This window comes from Halichoeres trimaculatus, unplaced genomic scaffold (assembly GCF_033239565.1).
Source record: "Halichoeres trimaculatus isolate MK-OKI-2021-1 unplaced genomic scaffold, fHalTri1.1 fHalTri1_scaffold_17, whole genome shotgun sequence".
Lineage (NCBI taxonomy): Eukaryota > Metazoa > Chordata > Actinopteri > Labriformes > Labridae > Halichoeres > Halichoeres trimaculatus.
The window spans coordinates 4917376-4934079 of NW_027437195.1; the positions used below are offsets into that span (position 1 = coordinate 4917376).

Below are 16704 nucleotides of genomic sequence, written 5' to 3' on the forward strand. Positions count from 1 at the left end.
GCTCAGACCTACCCTGTTCAGCAGAATGGATGGATTAAAAAAATGGTTCTGGTATTTTGACACTAACCACCAAGACCACTGGGTGTGAAGCTGCATTACTAAACGTGCCAAAGGCCTGTGCTACAGATCATGGCTCTGCTACTTGGCTGAGAGTGACAGAATGCCCTGTGCTGTGCTCTTTTTTACACATACACACTGAGGCTAGCAAGGAGCTCTGGTGGCAGCCTTCCTGTGAAGATGGACGATTGTGTTATTTAAATGAAAAATCAGGTTTGCTGCCAGTCTCTACAGTGGTGAGCGAGGGCTTTGCCTTTTGGCAACACTTGTTACTTTATAATTTCACAAGCTTTGGTGCTGCAATTATACAGCAATAAAAATCCAGCTCTGCTAGGGAATCCTGAGCCTATTGATGGTTTGAGAAAGTGGAACAGGTATTCCCAGGTAACTGCATGCTTGGCAGACCAATAAAATAGTTAGTTGAACAACAAAGGAAATATATCTTTTAAAATACAGCTGGAGTTGGTTAAATTACAGAATCAGTTTCTACAGTTAAAGTGTTAGATACCCTGCACATGCAAGTTATGGCTCCCCATGAGGTATGAAAGGAAACAAAACTTAGCAATACTCACTGAAGCTCTCAATAGACTTTATGTGGGGGTGCTTCATTAATGTTGTATAACCAGAAACCAACCTCCAAAGTGGAAAATGCTCGTATGTTTATCTCTCCTGGGCACCTGTTGTAAATGAACTCGGCTCAGTAATGTTGGAAAACACAGCGAATTGGCCATGGCATGGTTCAGTCATTTGGGAGCGACCCTTTTGGCAGTGTTTGTATCAGCTCTATCTATAAACAAGGCCACTTAATCAGTCAGCTCACTGGGCCAGGACACTTTGTCCCTCAGGCAGAAGTCACCACTAACCCTCTTTAAATCACTGCTCAGGCTCTCTGCTGACACACTTGTTTTCTTTCCTTGGCCCTGGCAACATTACACAGTGCTAACAGTGTGCTGCTTCAACTCTTCATGAGCCAAGAGGAGTTATTTTGGAGATGAAAAGATAACCATCCTGTAGTAAGGATCATATGCCTTTAAAATGCTTTCTGATGCACAGCCATTACAAATTATGGATAACTTGCACTGAGTGCCAGTGTTGCATTAAGGCCTCGAAACCACTGTTGACTGATTGGTCTTGTGATGACTAGGTCTTCACCTCCTCTTCACAAATAAGTAGGGATAGGCATCTTTCACATTTGAAATGATAAGGTATCCATGGAACCTTGCAGAGCAGATGGACCTGCCTGATTCAGTTTCTGAAATCCTGCAGATCCATCTTGCCAGGCTCCAATGACCAACAATTTCACTCAGCTAAATTTGACCGGCCCAATCAGGGAAGAGAGGCGGGAGCTGTGGAAGTGACGAGAAGGTGTGACGTCAGCAGACTTTTGTACTTGTCAGCGTTCCTTTGATTCTAAAGTTAACTTTCCAAAAACAGCAGCAGTCGTCTAACGCCATTATCACAGCTGTTTCTCGTGTTCCTGTAGTTGTTTGTGTATTGTTTCTCAGCAGCGGCACACATAAGCTACGTCATACCGTGGCTTGATGTGGATTGGTCTGTGGTGAGTGTGTCAATCAGAATGGTCGTCCAATCACCAGCTGCTGATTTTTTTGAAGGTCCTGCTTTTGAAAACAAATCTGAAGAGCTGCTACCCAGATGGACTAGTGAAATATTTCTGTGGCAGATATATGAAACTGTCCGTATGGCATGTCAGGTTATTATCCATGCCCTGTACCTGCAATTTGCTGAATTTGGTTGGTACCTACAGATTCAGCAGATACCCAATTCAGTACCCATCCCTACAAATAACCAAACAACTGCAATTAGATTCAAAAATCAAGAAGCGTTATTGTCATTCTAGCACGCTAGTACCATTCACACATGAATGGTACAAAACTTCACAGTCACAGTGGGGGCTGCTCGTGGCAAATTGAGTTGTATGAAGATCACAACTAGTTAACAGGGTTATTACCTCCGCCAAGGAGGTTGTGTTTTTGTATAAATATGAACTGGCACAAAGGACACAGAAACAAAATGCAAGGTTAAAATTTGAGTTGCTGGAGTTTTGATGTCTTTATCTGTACCAAAACATGTCCCTTCCTTTTTTCAACTCATTCTTGTCTTTACTTACCAGCTGCAATAACACCACAGTGATGCTGACATAAAAAAGTCATGTGTAATAAACTGACAGGGACCAGTCATTGCATTAGTCCTTAACTTCATGAGCTTTGACTTTATTTTTGTCTTAATACAGACTCAACTGATAATCAAACCTTGATTGGTAGTGGATTGTTTTTTACTGTGTTATCAAAGCCTAAAAGGTCTGAGCCCTTCCACCGCTGATTTTCTATCACATCGTGCCATGCTTCAGATCTGACCAACTGTTATCACGCAGCCTTTTCAAGCTCTCATCCTGATGTCACTCAATGTTAAGCCAGGCAATCACAAGCTCATTAACATTTGTTACTGCAAGTTATCACTACAGCCTCATCATGCTCACTCATCACTGCACAGCTCTTTTCCCTCCACCTGAAGCTACATGATACAACATAGCAAAGATCTGCTCTTTACACATTTAGCAGCATCTGCAGCCTCTCCATGCTCACAGATGTTATTGTCCATCATCTGAGCTCTTGGTGGGGACACATTTTAGGCTACTGGCCCTCAGGCTCGTCTTCATGGCAGGAAATGACTGGTGTGCCAGATTGCCTGTCCAGCCCTTGCTCTGACTTGTTTTCGTCCTCACTCTCAATGCAAGCTGAAGTAAGGGCTGTTTGAGGGGAGGGGCAGATCGCTGTAAAGGAAATAAGCTAGGGTACACCTCATAGGACATAAAGAGCGAAATCTGATTTATTGCCCATTCCCAGCACAGAGTTTTTTTTATGATAGTATGCAGCGTGGCAAAGGTTATTATGGTATGTGTTAGGCTGGTGCTTCAGGAAAAATGCATTCTCCAGGATGTGATTTCACGGCTTGATTGCATTGAAGTTCAAGGCATTCCTGTGCTTTTTAAAGATTATATGTTGTGCGATTAATGATTATAAAGTCTGATTCTGAAATGTAAGGAAGTAAAAAGGGTATTGGTGAAGTCCGGCAGTTAAATGGTGAACCCTGTTTAGAGGCTACAGCCCGCTAAGCAGGTGGTCTTTGATTGTTCTGAACACACAGTTCTGTGCAGCATGTTGTTCCCTGCTCTCTCTGTGCACCATCCTTTCTTTCAGATAAAGCATAAAAAACTAAAAAAAAAAAACTTTCAAAGAAACAAACAAGCCAAAGAAAACAAATGGAACCATTTTGTATGTTAGGAATTGAAGCCAGCAATTGCAAAGTGAAATGATAAAACACAATTTATTTTGTTGGGCTTATTTTCAATATGTCAGAAAAGGAAGGCCTGTTGGCTGCGTCTCCTATTCACACTGAATAAACAACAAACTTTACTCAAACTAGCGTTGACTGGTCATAATTAACACGAGTTAGGGTTAATTAATAATCGTCCATCTGAAATTAAGTCTTATTTTCAGCTGCTGCATCAAGTTTTCATTTTTTTTTTGGATAGGTTATTTCACTCTGCTCAGGTTTCATTTAGTAAAGATTACAGCTTGATCAAACAGGAGGATGGATAGCTTTGGGCTGTAAGGAATGAAAGCTGGTGAATTCTTATGCTATAGCTAAAGTAATGTCAGTAGAAAACATGTTCCCATAAGTACTGGGAGGCTGATGCAAAGTCAGTGACACCATAATGATAACACTTTTCTCTTCCTAGACCAGTCAGAGAGCCCCACACTCCATCTAAATTTTATCTATCCAGACACACACTGACACAAAAGGGTCAGCCCTATGTTCCCACAGCCCTATGTTTCCACAGCCCACATTTCTAGGACACTTTCAAATTTAGGTCTTGTGTTCCTACATTTCCTTTAATTTAAACCCAATCCCACAACATTTTAGGGGCGCTAAATGGTAAATGAATGCAAAAATGTAGGAATTAGTAATTTTATTTTGATCATCATCAGCAAAAATCTTCAGAATCATTGCAAGAAAAAATAAAGTAGGTTGATCTAAAAACAGTTCAAAGAGAAGCAGTTCCTAAAGATGCTGTCAGGCTGCCAAAGCATGAGACAGTTTGAACAATTTTGCTGTGAGAACACCAGGCTATGGGAACACTGGGCTTTAGGAACATTGGGCTGTGAGAACATTGAGCAGTTTGGAAAATTGGGCTGTGAGAACACTGGGCCATGAGAACATTGGACAGTTTGGAACATTGAGCCATGAGAACATTGGGCAGTTTGGAACATTGGGCTTTGGGAACATTGAGCCATTAGAACATTGGACTGTGGGAACATTGGGCTGTGAAAACATTGGGCTGTGAAAACATTGGGCTGTGAAAACATTGGGCAGTTTGGAAAATTGGGCAGTGGGAACATTGGGCTGTAGGAACATTTGGCTGTGGGAAAATTGGGCAGTGGGAATATTGGGCAGTTTGGAACATTGGGCTTTGGGAAAGTTAGGCCCTGAGAACATTGGGCAGTTTGGAAAATTCGGCTGTGGGAACATTGGGCTGTGGGAACATTAAGCAATTTGGAAAATTGGGCAGTGGGAACATTGGGCAGTTTGGAAAACTGAGCTGTGGGATCATTGGGCTGTGGGATCATTGGGCTGTGGGAACATTGGGCTGTGGGAATGTTTGGCTGTGGGAACAGTGGGCTGTGAGAACATTGAATAGTGGGAACATTGGGCTGTGAGAACATTGGGCTGTGAGAACACTGGGCTGTAGGAACATTGGGCTGTGAGAACATTGGGCTGTAGGAACATTGGGCTGTGAGAACACTGGGCTGTAGGAACATTGGACTGTGAGAACATTGGGCTGTGGGAACATTGGGCTGTGAGAACATTGGGCTGTGGGAACATTGGGCTGTGAGAACATTGGGCTGTAGGAACATTGGGCTGTGAGAACATTGGGCTGTGAGAACATTGGACTGTAGGAACTTTGGACTGTGAGAACATTGGGCTGTAGGAACATTGGGCTGTAGGAACATTGGGCTGTGAGAACATTGGACTGTGAGAACAGTGGGCAGTCGGAACATTGGGCTGTGAGAACATTGGGCTGTAGGAACATTGGGCTGTGAGAACATTGGACTGTGAGAACAGTGGGCAGTGGGAACATTGGGCAGTGGGAACAGTGGGCAGTGGGAACATTGGACTGTGATTACATTGGGCTGTAGGAACATTGGACTGTGAGAACATTGGGCTGTAGGAACATTGGACTGTGAGAACATTGGGCAGTGGGAACATTTGGTTGTGAGAACATTGGACTGTGAGAACAGTGGGCAGTCTGAACATTGGGCTGTGAGAACATTGGGCTGTAGGAACATTGGGCTGTGAGAACATTGGACTGTGAGAACAGTGGGCAGTGGGAACATTGGGCAGTGGGAACAGTGGGCAGTGGGAACATTGGACTGTGATTACATTGGGCTGTAGGAACATTGGACTGTGAGAACATTGGGCTGTAGGAACATTGGACTGTGAGAACATTGGGCAGTGGGAACATTTGGTTGTGAGAACATTGGACTGTGAGAACAGTGGGCAGTCTGAACATTGGGCAGTGGGAACAGTGGGCAGTGGGAACACAAGCATGCTTCTGTTGCAATCATGCAGATACCATGACAGAGCAGTTTGCGCTCTCACACTGTTTGGCATGCAGACTGGAGTAGCCAGAAATTGAAGGCTGGTCTACACATTAGCTTTCAACTCTCACCAGCTCCTGAGCCACTGCCTTAACAACATGTTTTCAAGCAATTCAGCCATTCAGACTTTCTTTGATACAAAGAAACCTCTCACCACAGGGAGGTGAAAAACAACAACACTATTGGCACACTTTTAATTGGTAAATCTTTTGACGGATGGAATTTCTAAATTCTTAAGATAGGTTTCATTTAAAGGATAAAAACATGGGTAACAGGTCGTTTGATCTGTTGTTTTGTTTTCAGCTTATTTCAAGGGAGTGAATAATGAATTGTGTACTGACTGGCTGAAAGCAGCTCGAGGCATCATCAGCAGGATTTATGTGGCTGCTCTCAAACAGATTCTGCTGTTTGTGGGTAGGAGAAATGTAATCTTTTGAAGTAGTATTTAACTGCATCAGACGTCTGTGTCTTTGATGGTGAGATGTGAATCTTTAATACTTCTAACACTGAGCTGAGTTTATTTTTAAACACTGGAAACTAAAGTGTTGTATCTTACTTGCAAAACACAACTGAATGAATTTATTTAGTGTTTATCAAGGCCAGAGCAATAAAAGATGTACTGTGAAGAGTAAACTTGATTCTGCAGTTCAGGTAAAGATTTTACTGAGTTTGTTCTTCATTCTCTTCTACTGTTCTATTTCTTTTTTCATTCTTTAGAGATGGTGTTTTATAGAGATAATCTGATGAAAGGGTAAGCAAAGCCACCGTAGTTTGAGATGCTTTTGAAATAAAAGTGTATCATTTTTTGGAGAAAATGCTCTTTTATTTTTGTAACGAAACAGGAAATTAATTAAAAAACTCCCTGACAAAGCAGCGGCCATGGGACTTCTCATGTGGCAGAGTGAGACTTTGAAGAAGCAACAAATGCACTGAGTCCTCTAATCATGTAGCGCCGTACAATTGTATGAGCCTGAAGTCTGAAATACACCAACAACACTAAAACAGTGCCGAGCTGGAGAGAGCACGCTTTCTTCAGACTTAAAAGCGGGCGTAAATTAAAGCTAATCATCCGCCCTGACATGAACATGTTGTTTCTAAAGGATAATGGACCTTATGTAAATGAACATACATTTTCCATCAATTAACTCCCAGTTTTGATGAAACTTAATAGGTTTATTCAAACAGATTCCAAGGAGTAAGTTGAGATTGTGACCTGAGCATTACCACTTTTCTCTCTTTGGTTTGATCACAAATTTTGACAACTCTAAAATTAAAACCAAGGTGAAATCACAACAAAAACAATAATAATTCAGCCGATTGGAAAAAAAAAAAAAAAGTTCCCCTTTTTGTTTTGCTTGTTTCCAAAGAACTGTGAGATTAATTTACAGCCAATTCTTCCGCTTTCTGTTGTCATGATTATTGATTGAAGTTGGTTTTAGTTTTCTCTCACAGCATTAAACTTGACTCATTATACAATATGGTGTTAAGTGCTACCACTATAAACAGCAGCAGTTGTTGTTTATAGCACAGCAGCTGCTGCGGTCCACTAGCAGTGAACATGTAGTGTTGCAGGTACAGGACCATTTGGTTTACAGGTGTAAAAATAGTGATGGTCTTATGTTATGGTCTCAGCACCAGCAGAGGAGCTGGTGCCAGGCATAGAAACATCCCAGAGAGTGAGGGTGAGTAATGGCAAGAAACTCATGATACGATACACATCATGACACTGGGGATAATATATCTATAAAATATATTTAAATCAGGATTATATCATGATATCACAATATTGTGATATATTGTGATATTTTTGTTAACTTCTTGATTGAAAACAACTTTTTTATTTCATTGTGGTTGAAATGAAGAAAGTCAGATGCAGTGTTTCAAACATACACTTATCATGAAATCATAAAATATGTGAAGTTTATCACTTAAACTACTGTGACATTGAACTAATGTTGGAAAAAAATGATAGAGTGAAAGTCATGTTCAGGTGGTGAAACTGATAAATGTCACTTTGTGTAACCAGTGTAACCCATTAAACATCTAATATTTCACAAAACATATCAATGTTTATTATAATATCAGTGTACTAAACTGTTAAAGTTAAACTTTAAATGATTTCGAACTAACTGACCCAAGAATAGAGAGAAAACATTGATGTTTACGGCATTGAAATCCACATCATCAGGTTCAGAAAAAAATAAATAAATATATATATATATATATATATATATATATATATATATATATATATATATATATATATATATATATATATATATATATATATATTGAGATTTTAGTAAATATACAGTTTATGGGCAACATGCAGCAGAGGAGCTCTCCAGCGCCATCTACAGCAGTGGAGGTCCAGAAGATGTATCGTACTTCACAAAGAAAAAAAAAATCTTATCAAGTCATTTCGTCTTATTTTTAGTAGAACATGTCTTTTTTTGACTTAACATAAACCCGATAAGTCCAGAAAAAAATATTGTTTTGAGTTATTTAAAGACAAAAATGAGTTCCGAGTTGCTTGTAACAATATGAAAAAAAAAAGCCAATGGAATAAGAAAAACGTTACTTGTATTAACACATTATTCTAGTTTCATGCAAATTTCTAAATTATTTTTCTTATTTTATTGGCTGATTTTTTTTAACTTGTTACAAGCAACTCAGGCCTCATTTTTGTCTTTAAACAACTCGAAACAAGACATTTTCCTGGACTAATAAGTTGAATGTGGCTCATATCCAGTAGATAATTTTTACTTAAAATAAGTAATAACACTTAAGAAGTTTTCACTTTTTTGCAGTGTTCTAACTCACCTAAAATATGAATTTTTATTTTATCAAAATAATCAACATTAATAGATAAAATATCAATATTTTATCACAAGTCAAAGTAGCGCAGTATATGGTCATATCTTTATTTTTTCACACCTCTAACAGAGAGCATACTGGTTTTTGTCTGTGACTTTTACTTTATTGGATCCACATCTGGTTTAGCTTGCAAGTCCTGCCCAGCCCTTTGAACTGGAGGATTTTTCCTTCTCATTATGACAAATCTGCTCATCTGCCCAAACATCACTGAGGCACTTCACCTTCATCTCTTCGCTGCTCCAAGTCGACCCTTGACTCGGTTTGTTGGTTAATTAACTGACTAATGTGTGTCTGCATATTGAAGCCAGCCTCTCATAACGCAGGGTGAAACCAGCATGGCATTTGTCTACCTACGCAGTATAGAAAGGAAGCTGTGACATACCCAAACAATCATATCTCTGTGATGTTGTGTGCTTCTGCACACTTCATATTATTGTAGAGCAAATGCATAAAAAAATGTGCAGCACTGAATGAAAATGTAGGTAAGTGAGATAAAAAGTCAGATGTGAGGTTTATATTATTCTGCCTGGAGGATTAGGATCTTGGCTACATCCACCAGGCGGGGATAGTTTCACCTTTGCTTTTACTCAGCTGTGTCGATCTTTATTTCTCTGCAGCCCTAAATGTTATTTCAAGACACTTTACGAAGAGCCTGGCTGGACTGCTGGCTTTGCTCTGCCTTTAACAAAGATCCAACCTTGAGCAAAACATTTTAAGACATTTTCTTTTTCTTGTTTGGTTAACTGATGGTCCACATGTTCATTTCCATCCAACCATTAGCACATTGGCACATTGGCACTGCAGCTTGACTGGAAAAGGGAATTGATTGAAGCAACAATGGTTCAGATAGGTCAGAGTCAACTTTTTAACACATCAGTACTCTGTGCTCTACAACCAATCACTCAAATCATAAACAGCTGAACTTGTGTGAGCTGAAATGAGGTTTAGCGTTCACTAATTCTAACAGAGGAAGAGAAACCTTACTGCTGTTGTGGCAGTCACAAATCACTGTGAACAATTCAGCGTATTGTTTAAACAACTCCCTCACTCGTTCAAGGATTGAGCCAGTGCAGCTGAGAAAAATGCTAAAATTCAAACAACTGTGACAGAAAATCCTTTCAAAGAGGAAACCAACAATGCACACCACAGAACGAGCGTTTATCGGTTGCATGCTGAACATACTTTTACACCATCTCTTTTCAGAGGAAGCTGTCACTGTGTTGTGCCAACAAATGGGTTTGCAAATTAAAATATGAGGCAGTCAAACTGTTGGGACACCAAAAGGCTTGTACTGGCCCTGAGTAAATGCATTACGCTATTAGAGGACGTGACTGGGAATGCAATTTGAATGGCCTGTTTCCCTCCTCCTCTCAGGCCTGTAGCTGCACTTTTATTATCAGAGGGAATTCTGAGCTCGCTGTTGGCCTGATTTGGTATGCTATGTCAACAAGAGCAGAGGCTGATTGAATCTGTGACTGTGCAGAGAGTAAGAAAGTGTTTTCCAGTTTGATTCAATCACACACACAAACACTTAAGATTGAAATGTTTCAGTGTTTTTCAGCTTGTCATTTTCCTTTGAGGGGCATCAAGCAGTTATAAATTTAAAGATAGAGTCTGAACGCCATAAATTACTTTGAAAAATTCCTCCAATAGAGACAATGGGATACAACTAAAAAGACAATAGAGTTGATGAGCCAGTGTGAGCTCAAAAGGTGCGAGTTCAGCAGTCGAGTTGGTGTTTTTGATTTGTTTTAGTGATGCATGTCCAGCCATTAGTGACGCAAACGGACCATTTGTAATAATGGGGGAAAAACAATCGATGAGGTATGATCCAAAACATATCATCGCTGCAACTGCTCCTCTCATTTATCAATGTTGCCAAACCAAAACAACTTAACATCATCCAAAACAACTTAACACCATCCAAAACAACTCAACATCAGCCAAAAAGTCTCTAAAGTTGTAGCAGAGTTCTCTGTGTCTCATTGTGCTGACTCTGATTAGATCACGCTTGGTTTAAACAGATGCTTCATGATGACGTAGGCGAGTCATACATGTGTGTGATGCGTATGTGATACCTGCAGAAGACTGGTTCATATTGAAGTAGTGTGACCACTGGTTGTACTCCCCAGCGGGGGAACAGCGCTGCTGGGAGGAGATCGTGCTTGAGTGTGACACAGTTTGAATGGCCAGTGTGACCGTGCCGTTCAAAGAATAGAATAGAAAATACTTTATTTATCCCCGAGGGAAAATTCAGGAGTCACAGCAGCATTTAAGAAAACAAAAGTAAGAAAGTGTATAGAAAGTGCAAAAAGGTCCATAAGAAATTAGATGACGACATCCCGTCCACCACTCTCCAGCCCAGCCAGTCTCCACCTCCACAGGGTCCAGGACTGAGCCTCCCCAGAAGTCTGTTCAGTCTCTGTCTCCTGGATCCTGTCTGCTCACAGCTCCTCAAATGTGGCGCCGGCGTCCGATGTCAGCTCCGTCAGCCAACAGCACGATGCCGCTGGGTTAGCACAGCTAGCTCGTCCATCCCCCGGGGCTAGATGTCACGTTCCCAACAACGATGGATGGAAGGACAGGTCCACGTCGTCACCTCCCAGCTCACATCCGAGAACCAGCACGTCGTCCTCACCTCCTCCTCCTCAGCTCGAGGGAAATCATCAAGCTCTACACTAGTTAGCATTGACATGCTACAGGCTGCTAACAGCTAATTTCGCATGTAAAGAATTCAGCCATGGTTATATGTAGGATCTCCAGACAAACACAGGAGAAAAGTCATAAAAAATATCGCCGAAGCCACAAAAAGTTTGGTGTCCATGACCGACAATGAACCATACAAAGTGATGATCCACTCCAAATACAGAGATGATGAAAAAGAGACGAAAAAAATTACAAGAAACGGACAAAGACGAGAGCTGATGCAACAGGCAGCAACTTGGGTAGCGCCTAGCAACAGAAGGATAGTAGTCATAGTGGTAGACTCCACCATTACAGTATTACCACACCTGTTTAGCTGTTTGAAGGCAGGCAACTTGATAATGTGTTACCATTTAAGGTAGAATCCTTTGGAAAAATAACACGATGTGGTGCTATACAGCAAATTTAGATTTAGGAGACACAACATTTTTTCAGTGTGATGAGACAAGGGAGGCAATCCAAGTCTCAAACCGGCAAGGCTCACTGCTGACAGTTTTTCAAGTTTGCTTGGCTCTCCAATTTTATGTGTCTGGGTCCCTCCAAGATGTGTGTTGAAATGCGAGGGTTCATCAAACAGCTGCTTGTAGAGTCATTCATCAAGCTGGAGCAATACTGCAGTGCTTATTCCTCAAAGCAGTTTTCATACGTCTTACTTTATTTTTAAGGTCTTTTACTGTGTGTTCAGAAACACCACATACATTTACCCTGTTCACCATCTTTAGCCAAACTTTCTCTTTCTCTTTGTTATCTTTGACGATTGATGTCAACATTTTTCTTCCACAAAAAATGTTTTTTCTCGATATTCTCTCAGTAGCACCATTACCACTCACCAGGTTTGTTGGGCTGTTCTGTAACGATACGTTAAGGCTAATGGTGCCTTTTGTGTAATGACGGCTCCTGGGGTCTGAAATACAAAGAGTGTACACTTGGAAGTCTGTTCTTTCATCCATGCCCACATGCTAAAGGTATATATCAGTTACATGCCATTTGTTGTATTTGCTACAATAGATACCAGCCAGCTCAGCCCCTTAGATGAGAAGCTTCTGAGTGAAACAGCACACAAATATTCATTTGACTGTGAATCTAGCCTCCAAGATGAGGCAGGTGACACTGTGATTTTTTTTCTAACTTCTGATTTATGATAATTTTTAAAGTGTAAATTGGATATTAATCAAAGTTATTAATCTCAGTCTTTTTTGCTACAACTCCCATCAGCAATGATCATGTTGCTCTCTGCAGATTGGTGCAGACAGTCAGTTGACCAGGCTTGTAATGCAGTAAACGAGGACATCAATTCTCTGAGGCATCTTCATTTACAGGTGAAGCTGAGGCACGGATCTACCCATGGAATTACTGTCTTGCCTTCCCAGTTTACCGTTATAATTTGTACCCCACAGATAATTGCTCCCAAACAGGTACTTCTTCATCTTATTTGAACTAAGTAACAAGAGTTAATAGGTTTCTGCCTTCAGGCCGAAAGCTCCTCCAGGCTGAGGCTTAATAAAAGCTACTGCTGGACTGGAGTGAAGCACCTGCTGTCCGTATTTCCTGTTACATGCTCTGACCTGTAAGAAGCAAATAAAGCTCAACTGGACACTGAATCAAAGGTCTTCAAGTTCAGGATGCTCTCAGCAGCCTGAGGTGAATAAATGAGAGAAATGAGCAAACATGGGTGCAGAAACTGCAGATACAGAGTGATGACTTCAAGTCCACTCAATTCTGATGATGAAAAAGCCTTTTTTTCTTTACAAATTAAGTTACTTTTTTCTTACACCAGGCCGTTATTTCAACAGTTCATATCCATGAGAAACACAGGAAGCCTTCAGAACAAGCTGCTCAGCTAAGTCAGAGCGATCACACACGTGATTCAAATGGAGGGATGGATCGATGTATAGACTGACAGATTGACAGAAAGATAGATGGATAAATGGATAAATGAAGCGATGGACAAAGAAAGTGGTGGATAGGTGTGGATAGATTGAAAGTTTGATGGATAAGTGGATGGATAGTGGTATTGACTGATTTATTAAGTCTTGTTAAGAAAGATGGATGGAGGAATAAAAAGAGAAAAGACTGGGCCTCTGGTCCAGTTGTTGAAAAACTTAGGTGTGGACCTGTGAGCTGAAAGGGTCCTGGAAAACACTCTAAACTGCCTTGTTCGATGGATAGATGGATGGATGAATGGATGGATGAACAGATGGATGAATGGATGGATGAAGAGAAAAAGGGAACAGAAAGAGGAAATCCACCCTGTAATGAAACATGTATTTCTATGGAAGGATTATCAGTCTATGTCATTATAAAGATGTGCATGCATTTGACTGCAGAAGCAGCGTTTAGCTCCATTCATTTAGACGACACTAAATTTAACCTGTTATCAACATAAAATTGTACGGTTGTTCTGTGCTCAGTTGTCAGAAATGGTACTATACAGCTGAGGCAAGTCTTGACTGTCACAAAGCAACAGATGTTTTGTAGTTAATAGCAACCATGCTAACTGGTGACTCTTAGCCCACAGTATCGGTGATTAACGGCCGAGAGTCACCAGTTAACAGGGTCACACTTTACACTGAAACACCAGCTACGTCTGTGGGTGTGTAATTGAATGTGCCGTCTCTATCCAACCTCCTTTAACCAAGTTTAACCACAAGCAATCAATATTAACTGCAAAATACAGATTTGACTTTGCTTATTTGATGAAAAAGTTGGTTTGAGGCAAAGGTTATGACCAAACATGGACTCAGTATATAAAGAGGAAATAATAAGGGAAGCTATAAATAATGATGAACAGAAACAGATATTAGGATCAGGTAATATTGTGGGTTGATGAACCAGTCTATTAACTCTGAAACTCACAACCATTAATATTGTTATTTGGTGCAGTTCTCTGGACGTAGTTTTCTGGATTTTGGTACTTTTATTATGCAGCAGGTCTTAGACTCAGCAGTCTGTGTGCTCTTATGGTTTGGGGGTGATTCTGTTTTATTGACACGATTACGTCCTGGTGTCCACGGATAATGCAGTCATGAGCATCGAGTGACAGTTGTGTGTAGAAATTCCTCTCTGGGTATACGCTGGATTTCTCCACTAAAAACTGTCCACCTAATATCTGTCCACTCACTGCTATTTCACAAACCTGGGATCTGTTTACGATATGTCTAGTTGGCAATATCAAGTAAAAAAAAAAAAGTGTCTTTTGTTGGTTAACTCCCCCACATCGATTTACAAACTATTATACTCTACAGTGCTTCTGCACCCAAGTAGCGGGCGCATCTGCCGTTGTTGATAAAAAAAAAAAAAGCCCTCTGTAGCTTTAAAGCCAACACACAGTGACCTCTTCAGTTGAACACAAAAATGAGTTACAGGAGAAAGCTAACCTCAAATAGTTTGTCAGATGAAGAAACTTTCAGGACTTTCTGCTCTGCATTCTTCAGCTTCCTCTCATCAACCTGACTTTCCTCATGGAGAGCATCAAAAATAGGTTTGAGATTCTTTGTGCTTGCTTACCCTGCTCTCAACTTCTGATGAACTTCCTGCTTGAGTGAGCGTGTTAGGTCTGTAAGTGAAATGGGAAATGCATCTTAAAGCTGGACAGAAAATAGACTCTGATTTGTTTCAATCATTACCCCTCAGTTTTTTTCTTTCTGTATCTGTGAGGGATGTTGTGGACAGTCTTTATCAAAGGGGCTTAATGTCGTGTGGTTTCATTAAGTGGATCTCACAGCCATCGGCTCAGATCACTCATGTGGATTCTCTACATTTCATGAAGACACATCCTGTCTGTGTGGTATTAGCATTAAGCAGCATAAGTAACTCTCTGTCCCTCTGCTCCTTGATGCTGTCTGTGGTACTGCTCTATGTTTTACAGATCTTTGTTTTTCTCTCCCCTGCAGGTCAGTTCCATTGGGTGAACGGCTCAGCCTTCAGTGGCCCCTGGGTGCTGAGTCCTTGGCTGTGGGGAGGGCAGGGCCCATGTAGCCTGGACATGGCCGTGTTCCTCCACCCAAAGCAAAGTGGACAGTACACCATATGGCTCATTGAGCGAGACAAACCACCACTTGCCCTTTTCTCCACTGACACCCTGCCTCGCATCACAGGGTAAGCACATGTTTTATATGTAGATTATTTTCTCACGCGTACTGGGGTTTGCAGAGACCCCAAAGGAAAAAGAAAAAATTATAAATGTGACCTATTTCCTTGTCTTATCTGAGCAGTTTTCTTCTCTCTGTTTGTGTCTTTGAGGAATTATAGAAAAAAGAGGTTTTCTAGCATTATCTAAATCACTTTAATTTGGGACACTGAATTTTAAAAAATATATTCAGTGAATAAAATGTAATCAGGGATAATTTCCCAAGTCATTATTTTTGTAAGGAGCACAGGGGGTAAGATGTTTTTTTTCTCCACTATCAGGTTTTCATAAAAATCATCTGGAATTTTTGGTATGGGAAATATTTTTTATTATAAATCAAGAATGTTTGGAGAGACTTGGAGACTCAAGCTCGGTTTGATGTTGCTGGTTTATTGAGGACTGTGCACAAGTTACTGTTAGAGATGGGTGCTGAAAACTGGTTTCTGTTAAGAATTGAACATAAATGATTCAAACCATCAACATCATTAGCCTTATACTTAAAGAGTCCCTTGTTGATTCTTTACATTTTCCCAGAGCTTCCAGACCTCACATTGACTGTTCTGCCCAGGCTATCCTAGCTTAGCAGATGATAACAGTTTCCCAAGAAAACTCTGATTCAGGATTTTCTGCTTGAAGTTTTACTGAAGAACGGAACAAACACAGAAATGAACATTACTCTCTTACACCAGATTCCTATTCGATACATTCAACATGGCATACATATCCTAATGTACCAAATATTATACAGAAAAATAGCACTAGCTTAATGCTAACATGTAAGGAAAATTGCATCGATATGCTAGCAGTTAGCATACATTGATATAACTCAGGCTCTACAACAGAATTTCAACCTTCATCAAAGAAACACATCACAGTTACTCTTTGTTAACAATACTGAAAACTCTAATTGTCAAATTATTAGGTAAACAAACAGAAAGATGAGCAGGCTTGTGGCTGACTTCAGCATAACTACAGCAAGCTCAATGTTTGATACAACTCAAAGCATTGCTATAACCACTTTAAGACACTAGGTGACATTTAACAAAACAGCACATCAACATCACATGATGTGCAATTTTCCTTATTTTATATATCAAGAGATATACGGATCCAGTGACCACTTTCATTTTTTTTTAACTTACAAACTCAATAAATTGTTGGTGACACAGAAAACCTGTAAAGCTGTTCAGAGAAAATTCACAGGCAGGAGAAGATCAATAAGGGGAATCGATAAGGGCATTGGTATCAATTACTGTG

The 16704-nt window shown here is 40.4% G+C and overlaps 1 protein-coding gene across 3 annotated transcripts in view; it reads left to right on the forward strand.

Annotated features, from left to right (window-relative positions):
- The window catches only part of alk (ALK receptor tyrosine kinase), a 644227-nt gene that overhangs the window by 384302 nt on the left and 243221 nt on the right, over positions 1-16704 (forward strand). For all 3 annotated transcript variants that reach the window (XM_074691249.1, XM_074691250.1, XM_074691251.1), the window contains exon 4: positions 15212-15416. In XM_074691249.1, the coding sequence (XP_074547350.1) occupies positions 15212-15416 (205 nt within the window). The remainder of the gene's footprint in view (positions 1-15211; positions 15417-16704) is intronic.